At 37.9% G+C, this 17,281-nt stretch overlaps 1 protein-coding gene across 3 annotated transcripts in view; it reads left to right on the top strand.

Annotated features, from left to right (window-relative positions):
• cntn5 (contactin 5) overlaps positions 1 to 17,281 on the top strand; it is a 73,963-nt gene that overhangs the window by 13,611 nt on the left and 43,071 nt on the right. For all 3 annotated transcript variants that reach the window (XM_063907825.1, XM_063907824.1, XM_063907823.1), the window contains exons 3-6: positions 1,394 to 1,517; positions 1,627 to 1,802; positions 11,549 to 11,644; positions 15,383 to 15,586. In XM_063907825.1, coding sequence (XP_063763895.1) covers positions 1,394 to 1,517; positions 1,627 to 1,802; positions 11,549 to 11,644; positions 15,383 to 15,586 — 600 coding nt within the window. The remainder of the gene's footprint in view (positions 1 to 1,393; positions 1,518 to 1,626; positions 1,803 to 11,548; positions 11,645 to 15,382; positions 15,587 to 17,281) is intronic.

The raw sequence follows: 17,281 nt of genomic DNA, 5'->3' as shown, positions 1-17,281 counted from the left end.
CCTGGCCAAGAAATATTACTTCAAAGCTGGAACACAGAGCATTAAGACCCTTGTTATTAGCGTTGTTGGCTCATTACCCGGCACCTCAAGGCAAACAACAGTGAGCCCAGAAGATGTAATCAGAAAGTTATCAAATGACACCTTTAGGCTTGAGATACTTTTGTATCTTGTATGTGACATTTCCAAACATATGACATGTCCAACCAATAGGAACGCCCTTGAACGTTTTGGTCAAGACTGGCCTACTATTATAAACCTATACATGTATATATTATAGAATTCAATTTGCCGTGAAATAGTATAGATGTATATATATGTTTTTTTTGTCTTCCTTAAATTACTGTGTGAGGAAATGTTCTCATTTGTTTGGATTAACTTGTTGATAATCATAGCCATTCATGCATAACAATAAGTTCAACCTTTCCAGTGTGCAATTGGTGGGTTTACAAAAAGTGAAATTTGTGAGGGCTGATTGTTAATTACAAATATAAACGAGCTAATACAAGGAAAATGTACTATAATGGATAAAGACACCTGGCAGTATGAAAAGTGATTCAAATTGTCCTTCAACAGCTGAAAAATGTGAATCATGAAAACATTACATTATCACTAATCCAGCGAAAATATAAATACCACTTTAAAAAAAGGAGTATACATTTGTACTTGTACTAAAGAAATGTTTTGAATGTAGATATTGTTAAATGTTAAAAGACTTAAACAAATGTTTCCAAATAAGACACCAGATTTATCTGAATAGCCAGCAAGCCAAACACAAACCTTGCCAGTCATCCATTCTGTTTATGAGTGAACCACCAGTTGAACTGGTATTGTTAGGCTCACTGGGCCGTGCTCTCCCTCCTCTCCCACCTCTCTGCTGCCAGTGCCTTAAGACTCACTAGGCTGTGGGCATTTATTGGCAACAGCGCAACATGAATAATTCGTCATTTTCAAACATTTGGCTGTCTCAGCCTCAAGAGACTTATACCTCTTCTATCTTAGATTTTCAGCTCCACCATTATGGGTTTTTTTCTCTTTGTTTCTCAGTCTTGAGCCCAGATAAAGTAAGCATGGTCAAACCAAAAGTAACTGGCTGGGAGAGAGAGGCTGACATTATATCCAAACAACCTCCAACCAGTAATAAACTAACAAAAGTCAAAAAACAGGTCTCTGAGGCTTTAATGCTACCTATACTTAAGGCCTTATCGTTGTTAATAATTGCATCTCAGCATGGAGCCTCTTCTCTTGTTACCCATAACAGATGTTGGTTTGAAATATGCACTTGCACTAACCAAACTGGGGAATAATAGATATGTAATTGGATGTTAAAACTGAGCGGCACTCATGTTGTGATAATTGCAATCATCCCTGTCTTTATCTGTGTTTTTCTTCATAGAAAGTGAAGAGTTTGGGCCTGTTTTCATCCATGAGCCAGGCAATGTTATTTTTCCTTTGGATTCTGATGAAAAGAAAGTGGTGATGCACTGTGAAGCACGGGGGAATCCACCACCCACATACAGGTGTGACATGTGTTTGTCCGTCTCCTGATTGCTCTTGTTCCTATGCAACACATTAGCGCAGCATTACTCACAAATGTATTAAAATATCCTATTCTCATTATTTTTCCAGTTGGTACATCAATGGGACTGAATTGGATACAGAGGCAGACTATCGTTACAGCTTTATCGATGGAAACTTAATTATTACCAATGCGAGTGAGATCACGGACTATGGGAAGTACCAGTGTAAAGCAGAGAACAGCTTCGGGACTGTCCTCGGTCGAGAAGCTCTTCTGCAGTTTGCATGTGAGTAGACTCTTTCCTACAATCCAATAGTATATGATATAGTTCGCTGTACAGAAGCATGTAGCCCTCTGTCCATGTTGGAAACGTGTATGTTTTCCTTTGTCAGGGGGCTGACAAAAAATCAGCTCAAAGCTCTTTGTCTCTCTGAGTTAAAACAAACCTGTTTGGTTTCAGGCGTAAATAAACACTTGGCTGTCTACAGTAAGATTTTAGTTCCCATCGGCTCAATCTGATACTGTTGGGTTGCACTGCTAACAGGTATGTGCCCTGAAAGGCCATGTCTCAATGGTAAATGAGTGCAAAAAGCACATTTCTTCCCGAGTAATCTTCTGGCCTAACTCCAAAACAGCATCACAGGCTAAGGTGGCACACACACAGAGACCAGGGTTACTCTACTCAGAGGGAAATGCATTGAAGGTTTTCTCTACTGTATCCTCTAGAGCAATGACCATAATTGCCTTGTTGGTGTGTCTTCAGGGAACATACTGTTCGCACTCCTTGAAATGTTGCTAAAAGTAAAGAATGTGGTCTCATGTGTTGTAATGGGGACTTGCCGTCATTACAGGAATTACAAATGGCTGGAAAAGCCTGAAACAATGTTGAGAGAAAAAAAGAAAGAAATGGAGTTCTGCTTTAAAGCACTTCTTTCTTCAGGCAAACACAACAAAAGTAGGTTTTTTTGGTCTTAGTTTGTTTTCTTTCACAAAGTTTCAAAGTTGCATGATAGAAAAAACCAGAAGAAGACTTAAATGAAATATAAGCAAGATTGTGTTGGCACTTGGCAGGCAGAAATGTCCAGATGGTAATGCTGTGACACACGCTTTAAAATATGAAAAAAAGTGATGCTAGTTTCTGAAGGACAGAAGCTGCACCTCAACATGTACTCTTATCTGTTCTCTCAACTATCCAGATCCCTTCCTCCCCCTCTCTCTGCTCAAGTTGTCACATTTGTATGCAAAATAATGAGATTAGCCTTTTTTTCTGATCATTTAACTTGGAGCCTGGAAATGAGCAATAACATACAGAAACTCATTTATCAGTTCAATCAAGCTGACACAGGCAGCTATTTTTGGTTTTGCATAAATACTGTATTTGCTTTACAGAATATCATCCATCAGATTCAAAGTAGGGATATGTTTTATAGTAACAATTCCAACGCACTTTTTTTTACTGTGCATTTCAGTTGATAGAGTTTACAATCCTGTAGTTTCTTTTCACTTCTTTACGGTTAGACCAAGGTGATGGCAGTATTCACAGGTGAGTATTTCACAATTTTGTGTTGTTTTTTCATCACGCCCCCAGTGTGTAAAGGCCTTTAGTCTAGCACATTAAGATGCACCACCTGTAATGGCTGCCTGATCCTTGTTCCAAAGAAACTGAATATATTAGCGTTATCAAAAACCCCTTTTCCGAATCCAAATCAATTCTTCTTTCACTGTTTAGTCCAAATGTAATTGTGGTCTCTACAGGCAATTCTTCTTATTCGCCCAAGCAGAATCTTGATCTAAACATATGAAGGCTTAGGCAGAGGATGTGTTTGGGGTCATGTTGGTTGATTGGCAGGTGTGTAAGCTTAGATGATAGCCACTTATTTGTCACGCATCAGCTTCTTCCAGCCCACCTTTCCACAAAATTTGATTTTCTAGTTCTAATGACAGACCAGTCAGTGTCCTTTGGTTAAGGGCATGACAGGTTGTCATGTGAAGAGAAGCAGCACAGTCAAAGGTAGCACAGCAAAATTCTCAGATAATCTGCTATAAAATGATATCATTAATATTCCTCTCTGTTGCTAAAACATATTATTTCCATGAAGCGTGGCACACAATAATTTTGCAGCCACAGCCCACTAGCACTAACTGAATAAACATCTCATACTAATGTGTCAGCAGCAAATCTAACATTGTTGTGTTGAGATCTGAAGGACCAGATTCTCTGTGTAATAGAGCACCACAGTCTCCTGTTACTGGTAACTAAAAACGGTGAAATAATAATTTGTTCCATTTGTGTTTCAAATTTACTAAATAAAAGATGTGTATCATTTGAAATATAATCATTTCTGATTGCAGGGCAAATCTGTATATTTTGGCTTATTTTCACGAAAAATTTACATTTGGATATTTTGCATCATGATTTACAGAACATGTGTAAATGTACACATTTAATTTAAATTTGTGCCATTAAAAAACATTGTTTGAGCTTTACATCAGTGCTCAGTAGTTGCCTCATAAACGTCCCTCAGCTGTATTCAGAAAACCTGCAGAGTAATTTCATTCCATGACCAAGTGTATTTCCCTATAATTGGCTATTACTTGTGTGAATGACACATCTGTGTGACACTTTATTTAGCTTCATGCGGTAAAAATATTCAACTGCATCAATCTGTACTAGTCTCACTCTCAGGCTACATTTCTTTTAAATGTGACCCTTCAAAAGGCTAGCCACAGAAACAAAGAGAGGTGCCCTGCAGCACACATTTGGATGCAGAAGCTTCCTTCTCTCTTTCGGCATAACAAATGGCGAGCATTTATCACCCAGCGTGGAGCTCAACTTTTTCCTCCCTTTTCTTGTTGGCACTGCACATTTCCATGCATTGACACAGTTGTGGACTGCTTTATCTTCTTTGGATGGACAATTTTTTCCTTTTAAACAAGTAAAGTTATACTCTATATCACATAGAGTCAGCAGGCTCTCTGTAACTACATTTTTATTTTGGGAACATTATGAATAATTCATATTTTCAAAATTATAGTTTTAGCAAATTTACCTGAATGGTTAGGGAAAGTTAGAAGAATACACACAATGCTTTTGTTTTGATATGTTAAGCAATGACTGGCTTGTGTGCATTTTTCTTGTTGAATGTTGAGTATATCACAAGGGTAACATTAATGGAGAGTATTACGGGTTTTTTTATATACAAAGTCTGTCTAGGTGCTTATATGCTAACTCTCGAATGAACAATCACATATAAATATTGGAGAAATAATTGATTGCTATTCGCTACAATGCACCCATATTTTAATTCCAATATTAGACCCATGTCTAACCATTATTTTAAACCCTATTACACCCATATTGACCCATGTTATGCTATTATTACACTTATATTACACTGTTATTAGACCCATGTAACTGCAATACTACACCTATGTAACACAAACGTAAAACCAATATTACACCGTTATTACATTGTTATTACACCCCTTTGACACATGGAGACAGCTTGTCGAATGACTGTATCCCCAATGATACTGAACCCATTCAAGGGTTAATCATAATTGTGTGTGTGTGTTTATAAGACATGTTTGAGATTTCATGTTGAATTTGTCTTTGTTGAACTTAACCTGAAGAAAAACATGTTTGTATTGGTTTAGTTTGTCTTGAATTACATTTCAACACTGGTTGTAGCCCTCTGGGGTTGAGAAGACAAGCTGTCGAACAGAAAACAGCCCCGTTTCATGCTAACAGTCAACATTTATTAATATAGCACTCTTCACAGACACCAGTCAAAAAGAGTTTCAAAGTCAAAGAAATACACTCAGATAGAAGGAAATATACTGTATAATACAAAGATAAAACACCAGTTTAAAAATGCAAGGGAACAGACATCAGACACAATGTTAAAACATTAAAAAAATAAATACTAAAATAACATACCAAATGCTACCTGAATGACGGATCAGATGGATTATTGGCTGTTTATCAAAAATAGTCTACAAGCCTTTAAGTGAGATTATTTCAAAGCTTGGTTAGAGGACCTAAAAGCTAGGCTAGTGATGTTGGTATGAAAATTGTCCATGCTATACACAAACAGTCTTAATATAGTTCCAGACTTAAAGTGAAGCTAGTGCAGAGAAGCTAACATAGTTTTCATACGTGACCATCTGTTGGAGCGTGGTGAGGAGTACAGGTTTGTTTGTAGGTTGACACAAGCACAGAACACAGAGTATGCAAGAGAAGTTTCAACATGGACTTTAGTTAAGAAGTGACATAGTTCGGGGTTTTGAAGCATCGAGCTGAGCGTTTTGGCCTTCCCCATCTTGTTTTTTTTGCAACCAGAGGATATAAAAAAATATATCTGAACAGTGGAACATGATTTTTTTTAGGCAAACAAGAGGTTAAGATTAACTTCCATGAACTGAAAAGCACTGTGAGAGGTTAAAGTTTAAGATAAAAACACAGGAAGCACCATGTCAGCGTCACTAAGTAGCCATGTCCTAAAGCACAAGCTGCTTTATCTTATATTTTACTTTAATTTGGTAAAATTATATTTAAAACGAACATCATGTTTTAGTGAAGAATACCGAGCCCTGAAAGTGACATGGAGAAAGAAAAACCCCCCCCCCAAAAAAAAAACCCTACTTAATCTATAAATATTTTTGCGGGATGTCGCAAAAGGCAAAACTTTCACTAAACTACGGAGGGACACATTACGTTTTACTTTGAGCTTGGGCTCGAGTACACTGAAATTAGGTCCGCTTTGAAAATGAGGCATAACATAACAGTAAACAAGACATTTGAAGAGGATTCTGGCGGAAATGGGACTAAATCGCCGGAAATATATTGCGATCTGGGGGTCCTTGTGGAGTTCATCCGAAACTCAACTCCAATACTCTGGACAGCTTCACGGCTATAGGTGGATGTACGCGAAATGCCGGGATCATGGCCTACGAGTGAGGAAAGAGGATGTACGTCTCGTCTTGAAGGAGCTAGACCCCATAGGCGTGACTCTAAGGCAGGCAAGACGGATTAGCCTGCCTCTTTCAATTAGTGAATGCAGACTCCGGACACTAGCGACGTGTCTGTCAGCTGATTCCTCAGCATCTTTTGACAACTAGCCTACTAGGGACAGTTAAGTTAAATTCAATGGTGTTATGGTAAAATGACATACGGACTTGTCGGGACCGAGAGAAACACAAGTGCTATAAGAAATGCGCATATAAGATTGTGATTGTGAACGAGAGGCTAGAACATTTTGCGAGATCTCGCAAAACATATTGACAGATTTCGCTTAGGTAGCCTACTTCTTTTCTTTTTTTTGGTTCAATGTCCCCTCGCAGCCACCGTAGAAGAAGTTGTAAAACTAGCGAATGAGACAATAAACTCATCAGGAAAATGTTCACATAGGCCATAAACAAGTCAGAATTAGCTTATTTTCTCATAGACTTCTATAGAATTAGACTTTAGACTGGTTTGCAACCAGAGAAGTCCCCTGCTGGATGTTCGAGAGAATCCATGTTTGGGGAACTTTTGCATTTTCTTCACTTACATTTGCAAATTTGGAGGCTGCTGCTTGATTTTATCGTGAGGCAGGGGAAGCAGGAAAGGGATAGTCGACACATAGACTTGCAACAGGATCCTTGAGTTCATGGAACAAACAAGCACTGATATGGGTAACAACAAGGAGAGCAATCTTTGTTTAAAGCTACAAAAGCTTGAGCCTCGAACAACAACCTGGCAAAGAAAGGATTGATGAGCTAATTTGTAGCCGGATGTGTTGGTAGGCAGGGTCAAGGTTAGCAGATAAACACTAGTACAGAAAGGGTAATCTTGGACATGAAAGACACAAGAGGAGGGGGATACACACAGAAACAGAAGGAAGACACAGGGGCACAGACCTGTTGGTGATCTGCAGGGCGAAAGGAGAGTGGATCGGCAGGACTGCACTGAGAAAGGTTCAGACAAGTCTCTCTATATTCTACCCATTGGTTGTGTTCTTTGCTCCAAAGATGTTTCAGTAGGATGTTTTTTTCTCTCTTTGTTTAGAAATTTCTAAGATGCTGAACTCAAACTTGGGCTGTTTTTCAGGCGTGACTTTGAAGGCAGCAGGCAGAAAGGAGGCCTCTGATCTTTCTCCCAAAAGAGTTCCCTCTCTGCAGACGTGTGTCTGGCTGAGGTTCAGGTATCGAGCCACTCTATGCAGTAGCCTACAGTTGTAATGAAATTAATGGGATGCTTTGACTTGAGCATTGGGGAGATATACCCTTTCTCTCTCTCTCTCTCGCTCTCTCTCTCTCTCTCTCTCTCTCTCTCTCTCTCTCGCTCTGTCTCTCTCCCACACACACACACACACACACACACACACACACACACACACACACACACACACACACACACACACACACACACACACACACACACCCTTTTGAAATGTTCCACTGATCTGTAATTGATGCCCATTGATTGAATTAATTCTGATCTTGAAATAACTAATTTGCATTGAACACATGCTCATGTACTTGCTGCAAATTTCATCACACCATGTCCGGCTTTTAAACATTTATGCGGAGTTGGCTATACAGGTTGGCGAAGATGACAGGGTTTCTGAATGATGACAGAAATCATTAATATTGACTCACTTACATAAGTGTAGTTTGCAAAGGTAATGCTAGGCCAGAAACCTTCATCTCCTGGTCTAAAACATATAATATTTTTAATTGATGATGATAAAGTGGGAAATCTTAGTATCTGCTCGGCCTTTATTTTTATTTTGTTTGCATTTACGTTTGCTGTGGTCCTTCTAGATTTTAATTTTCACTTGACCATCAAGCAGCACTGTAGGCTTTTGTAAATATTGTTGTTTGTGTTATGTTGGCTTTTACAGCATACTAACCATGATTTATTTATTGCAAACAACCAGATGCTGCCAAAAATGTAAAATGTGAAGAAAAAGTAATACTGTGCCTGGAGATGTTTCCCAAGAAAGATCCTCCCCTATTTTCTGGATGTATATTAATATGGATGCACTATACTGTAGGTAGAGTTGTTGTCCTGCTACAGAAGTTGTGTATACAGATTGAAAACTGGAAATGCATTCAGATGAAAATGACATTCAGTATGATTTGAATTAGGTAAGCCTTCCAACAAGACTAATATGTCCCCTATATATGAAGCCTGACTAAGTATTTGAAGTGAAGGAATATCTGCTGAAACACACACACACTCACATCTAGCTGCTGCCAAATAAACAGCCGTGTTGTAGGTCACTAATTACAGTTTGATGTAAAAACAATAGTCCTTAGACAGCTGGTGTATCTGTCTTTGTGTTATTTGTTCACTAATTTACCCAGACATTCATTTCAGTCCTTTATAAATAGCTGAAAAATCAATTAAGCCCACCTTTCGTCTTTTAAAGCATTCAAGCAACAGCACAGAGATCATTGAGTTGCACATTATTTAAACTGGATTTATTTATGTTTTCAAGAACAGAAGATGATAATCACAGTAGTCACAATATAGACATATTGACTTGACCTTCACATATGACGACAACATTCTCCATAATATTAACAGAGAAGAAATAATTTACAACACATAAGGGCATTTATATAAATGTAATAAAAAGGATCACAAAATAATTTTGAAAAATAACTAATACATGAAATATGTGTAGTAAATACAATTTGAACAATACAAAATTAAATGTGCAGTATTTGAAAAAAAGGAATATATGATGCAGATGGTAGCCACACTGACAAAGAGAGACAGGGTGTTGACAGCTGCTGATGAATCAATAGTGAACACGGCCACAATCAGGGGCCCTCCATCCCTATACTCTGGTGGCAGGTTGTTAGCTCAAATACATCAGCACTAGTCACACACAGCAAATGGGCCAAGATGATGGGATTGAGTATCACAAGGAAGCAGGCCGAGCTGTCAAGGTCCAGTATTGAAATGCATTACAATACGTATTACGTATAAATTACAATTTAAGGTAATTGCTTAAATCAATCAAAGTTACATTTAAACCTATTGGGAGCCGAGGTAAGGTATCTACAGTCATCTGCATTACAGGAATTTTAATTTAGTGTGTTGTTGTATTAGCATTGTACGCTCTCCAGTGCTAATAATCTGTCTGTTCAGTGTTGGATATGCCTTCTCTCAAGTGCAGGAAGTCGACATGGTGGATTGATTTCTTTTGTGGAGCGAAGGCTTAAAAAAACGGATTGTATGACAGGCTACTCTCCTGGTTGAGTTTACTGAGGGAGCGCATTGAACAATTGAACCACATGAAATATTAACTCGTCCTCATCTCCTTTTTTGACGAGGTTAAGGTTTTTCTTTTTATTAACTGGTTCAAAATAAACTTTTGATTTGTAATTATTGTGTGCTTTTTTTCCCGTCTTTTAAACCCGAATGATTTTTAAAGTATCATTACCTGTGCACAGAAAGGACACACTGACTTTTGGAAATACATGAAACACACTAAATAAATTTAGTATAAAATGCTAGTTTCACAAGTTGCTCGGAGGCATAATTATCCTACTGTTCCAGGGTTGTGGTAAACACTTCCTCTCAAAGTGATAAAATGAAAGTGGTGGAGACACAGAGATCCGCCCAGGGTCAGCAGCCTGTCGCTTTATTTCCACACTTTGGCATCGCTTCAATTAGATATTAAGCAGGCAGCATCAGGACCTAAAAGGCTGCAGTTCTGGGATTTCAGATTAAACATGCTTACTTCCACAGATAAAGACACAAAGTGAAAACAAAATCTGCCACAGTAGCACATTAATGTAAAGCTATTAAAGATTTTGGTTTAGTATTTAATGATCAAATTTGATAATTTCCAACTCTCCACTTAAACACTAGTTAAAAGAAGAACTGATTACAAATGTTCGTTTTAACAACATCAAGCGTTTCCTGGTTTTCTTGTGCCTGCCCAGGCTTCTGTCTGTAGGTATGATGATATTGGACAATGTTGATGTGCATTATCTGTATGAGGATCAGGAGGAGTTGCTGGTACAGCGACAATCTCCAGAAGCAGCAGACACAACCATCTGTGCGAGAGAACGTGACCAAGCCTAAGGGACTGCCATCGGGAATCAGATGGAAGACAAAGGCTTTATCTGTGTGCCAGCAACTCAAAATGTTTCCAATATTTTTTATTGAGCCAACAATTATACGTCAGCACATCTTTTGTCAATGCTACTTTCCATCTACGCAAAAAAAAACGCATTCATGTCAAGTCACAGAATGAACAGGATAAAGTACACAACGCGGAATTGTATTTGTTGGAAGAGTATAAAAAATAAATAAAGGGGTAATGGAAATTAATAAATAAGATGAAATATGTAATTCTAAATCCACAAAAGTCCCTTTTATTTAGAACATAGCTTATATAAATCTAAAAGAAAGAGGACACATTATCCTTACAAACCCACATGTTAACTGTTATCTGCTGCTTCTTCAATGTTTAGGGATGGGAATTAAAAGATAATTACTTAAATCCATTTAATATACAACATTTTCTATCGATTCCTTTATCAATGGCTCATCATTTGTTGGCTGGAAAAAGGTTTTGTCACTGCAGTCTAAGTCATCATCTTTTTAAAAGTTCATTTAGGTTTTTTAATAAGAAATAAAATGGCCCTGATATTATTGTAATAAACACAATTTTTCCTTCAGGAGTTGGACCAGGCGACACTATTGGCAGTACTGGGTTGAGGGGATGAGATCGTCACACGCAGAGTATCAAAAACAAGACATTTCTGCCCTTATAGGCATGCTGTGTTGACAAATGCTCAGCATATTGCCAATTTATCCTCCCTTCGGAAAACAAAATAAAATATATATGAATATTATATAACAACTTTATAACAAAAAAATTGGACCAGTCCCAGACTAACTGAAGCATGACATTGACCTATGTCATTGCACATGAAACGGCAATTTATGAACCGGTTCTGTGTTATAAATCAGAACTGTGATATATTTTTGCTGAAAAAAAATGTCTTTGTGTTCTTTTCCAGATCTCGGGGCTTTCAGTGGGAAGACCAGAGGCGGTGTTTCTGTGCGTGAAGGCCAAGGGGTGGTACTCATGTGTACCCCTCCTCCTCATTCACCAGGTAAGAGGTGGACCTTCAGTCCCAGCCAAAAGAAAATCACATGTTTTTCTCTTCACTGCTTTAGTCAATAAACCCATTGTTATTCATCCAAATTTGAATAACAAGTAGAAATTATTTCACTTATCCAGGGTCAGTTTTTCATAATTTTGCTTTTTATTCGATATTTTGTTTTTGTATTCATCTATGTCGTTCAAACGAGAGCTATGGCCAAAATAGAGTGATAGCGAACCGAGCCAGAGCATGGATTCTCTGAGATCAAATTTGCTGGATCATTAGAAAGGAAAATACATGTTTCACAGCCAATTATTTCACATATAGACATAGTGCATCACTCTTTAATGGTATATCTTGAATATCCACCTCTGCAGTTGTCCTCTAATGCGGGATCTTATGTGAGCCATGAATCATCCAGGCTTTCTGTTTGCATCAGCTCGTACCGCTGCACTGCACCCGCTGGAATGTTTGCCAACTGCTCTCCAGCCCTGCTTTCTGGATGCTTTTTGAAACACGCTTTCAACTAAAGGCTCACTATGTCATGAATAACGATTCATGATTCATGATTCATGATTGACAGATTAAAATGAAGTACAGATGGTTCTCTTCCTTAGGTTCTTCATCCATCACACCACAGGTGTTTCTTTTGCTCACAGTGGATGCAATTCTTCACACTGCATTACAGGTCAACCCACAGTACATACAGAACATGCTGTCTACCCACATTTCATGGTTGGAAATGTGATTGACATAAAATTGGAATCGAACACTGCAGATGATGTTATTGAGTGAGATCAGTATAATGGAAATAATGATTTTCTGTCATTAAGGGTTTACAGTCTTCCTGCTGTAAGCTGTAAAATTGACCATGGGTCAATTACATACTGTAAGACCCTCATGTTACCTTGCTGGTATTAGATTGAGGGACTGGATCAATACAGAATATGTTATACAAATAATCATTCAACCGCTGAAATTGCATTTAGGAATAATACATTTTAACATCATATCAGTAAATGACCTCAATATATAAAGTCTAGTGTGATGAAATAGTGAGTGTAGTGAGCCATTGTAATACTTAAATCCTTGCTTTTGCCTGGATGAAGTAGAACAACATTTTGTGACAGAGGTTGTAAAAACACTATTTATGAACCAAAGTCAGTAAACGAATAGGAAGAGACGTGAAAGGTCATGTCTACAAATTGACACGTGTGGCACCTGAAGCCAAGAATAACTGCCATGTAATAACATTTTGACTTTAACAAATTGCTATCAAAGGGTTCTGAAGCTTTCATAGTCCATTTTAAGTGTTGTTTTGGGATGAATAAAGAGCATTTCAGGTTTAAAAGCTGGAGAATACAAAGTACTGGACATGGTACCTTTGGCTAACATTGTTGTTAGGAATCAAGTATTCATATTTTACAAGTTTAAATGGTTCCTCACCCAAAGGGTTAGAGTTAGGAATGTTCAAAATGTGTCTCTTAATGTTAGTGCTGCCTGTATCCATCCATTCAAACAGCGGTCTTAGTATTCATACTACAATCAGAAAGTTACAGCGCTTTGTTCAGGTTTGTCATATATATAGAATATTTACTTAGTGCCTATGTTAAATGGCAGGCTCTGCTCAAGGGGGTGTGAGGCTTTTATTTTATTACCTATTCCTCATGTATAAATATTATGCTCAAATACACAAAACAGGTAATATTATAATTTATTTATTCAGTGTTGTTGACATGAAAAAGAAAAATGATCTACAGTACAACAGCAAACAAATGATTTAAATAAAATGCCACAGCCATAACATTTGCAGGTGTGATGAATGTGTTGGTGAGTCCGACCGTGTCACAATTGAAATTCACATTGTAGAGGGAGCGTTAAACAATGTTTGGGTTAAATTGGTTGTGGGAGGATTCAAAGACATTAAAATGCCACTTAAATTAGATAGGTCTCATGAGTGAAAACAATGTGGAATCACTGGGATGTGAACAGTGTAATATTTTCTATTTCATGGCTTTGAACGCTCGTAATCGCTTTTTATGTGTCTTTGGTAAATAGTATTTTGCTTTTATGACACTAAAGTAGTTTCAATAAAACCTATTGGACCTCTGGTGTCTTTGATAATTGTAATTCTCCAAAAAAAACGTCATTTATTATTCTATAAACTATATTTTAACATTATCTGTTTAGCACAGTTGGTTCTAAGTGACTCTCTGGGTTAAACCTGTGTGCCTCAATCACTGCGTCCCTCTCATTAGATTAAAAGAGCCCTATTATGCTCATTTTCGGGTTTAATAATTGCATTTTGCCTCTACTGTGACATGTTTACATGCTTTCATTTTCAAGAAGGGTTGGAGTGTGTGAGAGAGAAACTCCCTCTGGAGGGAACTTTAGGATTTGATCCTTTACAGAAGATTTACATTCACAAAAACCTATATGAACACTACAGGAAAGATACACTTGAAAAAAATAGCCTCTTTAAGCAAAGGATGCTGCCTTTGCAAATTCATCTGTTCACTTACACTAAAGGAAAAATTATCCTGAATTTGATTTATATTTCAACCTAATTGTGTCACTGACTTTGAGCCCACATTGAACACAGCATTTACCTGTTCAGAGCATCTTTGAAACATCAGTAAGTTATCATTTACGAATAGACATTGATTATCTAAAGAACCCAAACCGTCAAATTTTCCTCCTGAATATATACATTTTGGATACAAAATCAAAGAGTTGTAAAATATTGAAGAGATTAACTTGTCCCTGACTTTAAGAGTCATGTTCTTTATATAAAATGATGGATGTGACTGTGTAGAACTATGCAGACCGAAAAGAAAAACAAAAAGTCTGCACTGTCTTCACTTATTGCATTAATCCATCCATCTATTTAATTACCCACTTATGTCCTATTCAGGGTCACTTAACCACTTAACCAACAATTTCTGGCTCTTTTTTTTCTTTATAGCCATGTTTCTTCAAACCCAAATGTTGCTTTAAGCACTTGTTCATTAATTATTTGTTCATCAAGTAGGGTAGGCACATTACTAACATAAGCACATACAGTATGTTCTGCCTATGGATCAGTTATATAATTGTCCTCTATAACATGCTGTTAGTCATGAATACAATATAAAAAACTTAACCTAGATGCAGTTACTAGTCCAAAAAGTTTTTGTTATGAAGTTAGAAAACATGTCTGTGCTTTTTTTTCTGCAGCTTTCTGAATTCATTTCACCCTGACACTCAATTATTATATTCCAATTTCACCTATTCAATGGTTCAACCATTCATTACATAACATAGCTGCAAATACCAGGCTCATTAAAGCATGCTTATATGTATATGCATGTACTATTCTGCATGAATTGTATTTTCCACCTATTATTAAATCTTCAAGGACAGACTATTTTGACTATTTGTATATATATATATATATATTACTGACTGCTGAAGAAGAATTCTCTCTTTCATACCTCACTCTGTATTAGTCATCAGGGAGTGAATTCTCTTGTTAATGAAAGAAGTGAAATAGTAAAAAGGTCTATGAAAAAAATGACCTTACTTCGAACTACCCTATGTGGGGCCCGGTGATCTTAGGTGCCATGAAAAGGTTTATTATTACATTTTCTAAAGTCACTAGAGATTATATGCTAAAAGAATGAATGCATGGAAGAAAACATTTAAATATTACCACAAAGATAGCTTATTTGTCACTTCTAATCCGTTCGTCTCCACTTCCTTTTAAAGAGATCATCTACAGCTGGGTGTTTAATGAGTTCCCCTCGTTTGTTGCTGAGGACAGTCGGCGCTTCATCTCCCAGGACACGGGAAACCTGTACATCTCGAAGGTGCAACCCTCTGACGTGGGAAGTTACATCTGTCTGGTGAAGAACACGGTGACAAATGCCAGGGTTCTAAGCCCTCCAACACCTCTAACACTGAAAACCGACGGTGAGGCTCTCAGATTTATTGCACCTCTCACACACTATGGGCCCTGATTTGTACAAATGCCCCAGGCGGACAAATCTAATGGATTATATTGGATAATCCACACGGAAAGTATTGCACTCCTCTCTCTATTCATTTAAAAGTATGATTTTGTTTTTGATTTATTTTTAGATCTATTACAATGCTTCCTCCCTCTAAACTTGTTTAGTGCAGATGAAAATCTAAAAGCATATTTTGTATTCGGCTGGTGCATTTTATTGTGTTATAATGCATTTGGATAAAAAAAGTCTGATCAGATAGGCTTATAAAAGTGGGACGGTTTTCTACATTCCGCTGAGCCTCATGTTAGTGGAGGACGTTATGAATTCCATACACACCGTAAATAGATAGTGAGCAATGCTTTAACATTAGTGTGGGGAGCCTTCTTCACTCACAATGTGCTTTGGCGAAACTACCCGTCAGGGAAATCATTTTCCGGCATAAAATTAACTGAATCAATGGCCCTTGCTGTGGATGGGATTTCGTTCTTTTATACTAGCCTCTCTGGAGCCATGCTGTGGAGCTGTTTGTCGAATTCAGGTGTGGATTTCACCTACAGGCTCTCTTACATCTGACTACACAGAGAAACGTCCATCACATCACACAGGTGCCTGTCATTGTCAAGGTTTCAAAGAGCCACTGAGATTACATCCCCAGTGAAGCTGCGAAAGAGCCTCTGTGCCTTGGAACCAGGTTTGTTCCAAATGCCGAAACACACATTCACCTCATAAGGATTACAACCCTCCTAGCACGATTCCCACTCAGTATTTGCATAACTTCGTGTGAAATGGCCCTCAGAGACGTTCATAATACTGGCCATATAACTGTGCTAAATTGGTTTTCGTCTCTCATGAACTAGGATGCAATACAGACAGAACAGCATGTGGTCAGTCTGCTATCAGCATTTTTATGTTGTTAATAGCTAACAAAAATATGCTTTCTTTTCATTTGTTCAACAATAAGCGATGGAACAAGAACTTACAGCATACATATTTGTGTTTCTATCCATAATGTGGCCATTATGCTTGGGCTAAAGGACGCCACGCTCACCTGCATCACAACACGGCCATACAAATCTCTACAGCTGTAGGTCCACTTTGCCAGAGAATGCCTTGGCGTCGCTGGCCCTGCAAACCTCATGATGTTCAGCAGGCTTCTATGTTGGGTCTAAAATGCTGAAAATTGCATTGGCACATAACACAGCAGACACCAAAATGGTCCCGCTCTGTGTGTACCCCTCAGTCATTGGAGTCTGACCAATCAGACAATCTGCAATCTGTTCCTCAGTAAAAGTGAGTGATTATTACCCAGCAGACAGTTCAAGCTGGATCTGTGTGCGGCTCACCACTGTCAGCTCCAACCCCGACTCTCTTAATCAAAAGAAGCATCTGGGCTCCATTATACCCTGCTGGAAGCCATTGATCGTCAATTCACAATCCACCTTGAGCCGAGTGGAGCTAAGCACTGAACTCTGCGCTAATGCACTGTTTTAAAGCAGATATACAATTCATCTAAGCAACACGCTCTCTTTGATTTATCTGCTTTGGGTAAATAGAAGGAGTATTTTACTGTGGATATCAGTGACTTTGCAATGGCTCTGAACCTGAAATTGCTGTGTATTAAATTGAATTACAAATCTGATATTTGCTATCATCTATC

Source organism: Eleginops maclovinus, chromosome 18 (assembly GCF_036324505.1).
Source record: "Eleginops maclovinus isolate JMC-PN-2008 ecotype Puerto Natales chromosome 18, JC_Emac_rtc_rv5, whole genome shotgun sequence".
NCBI lineage: Eukaryota > Metazoa > Chordata > Actinopteri > Perciformes > Eleginopidae > Eleginops > Eleginops maclovinus.
The sequence above is the reverse complement of the archived record's forward strand: the minus strand, read 5'-3'. Positions and strand labels throughout refer to the sequence as shown.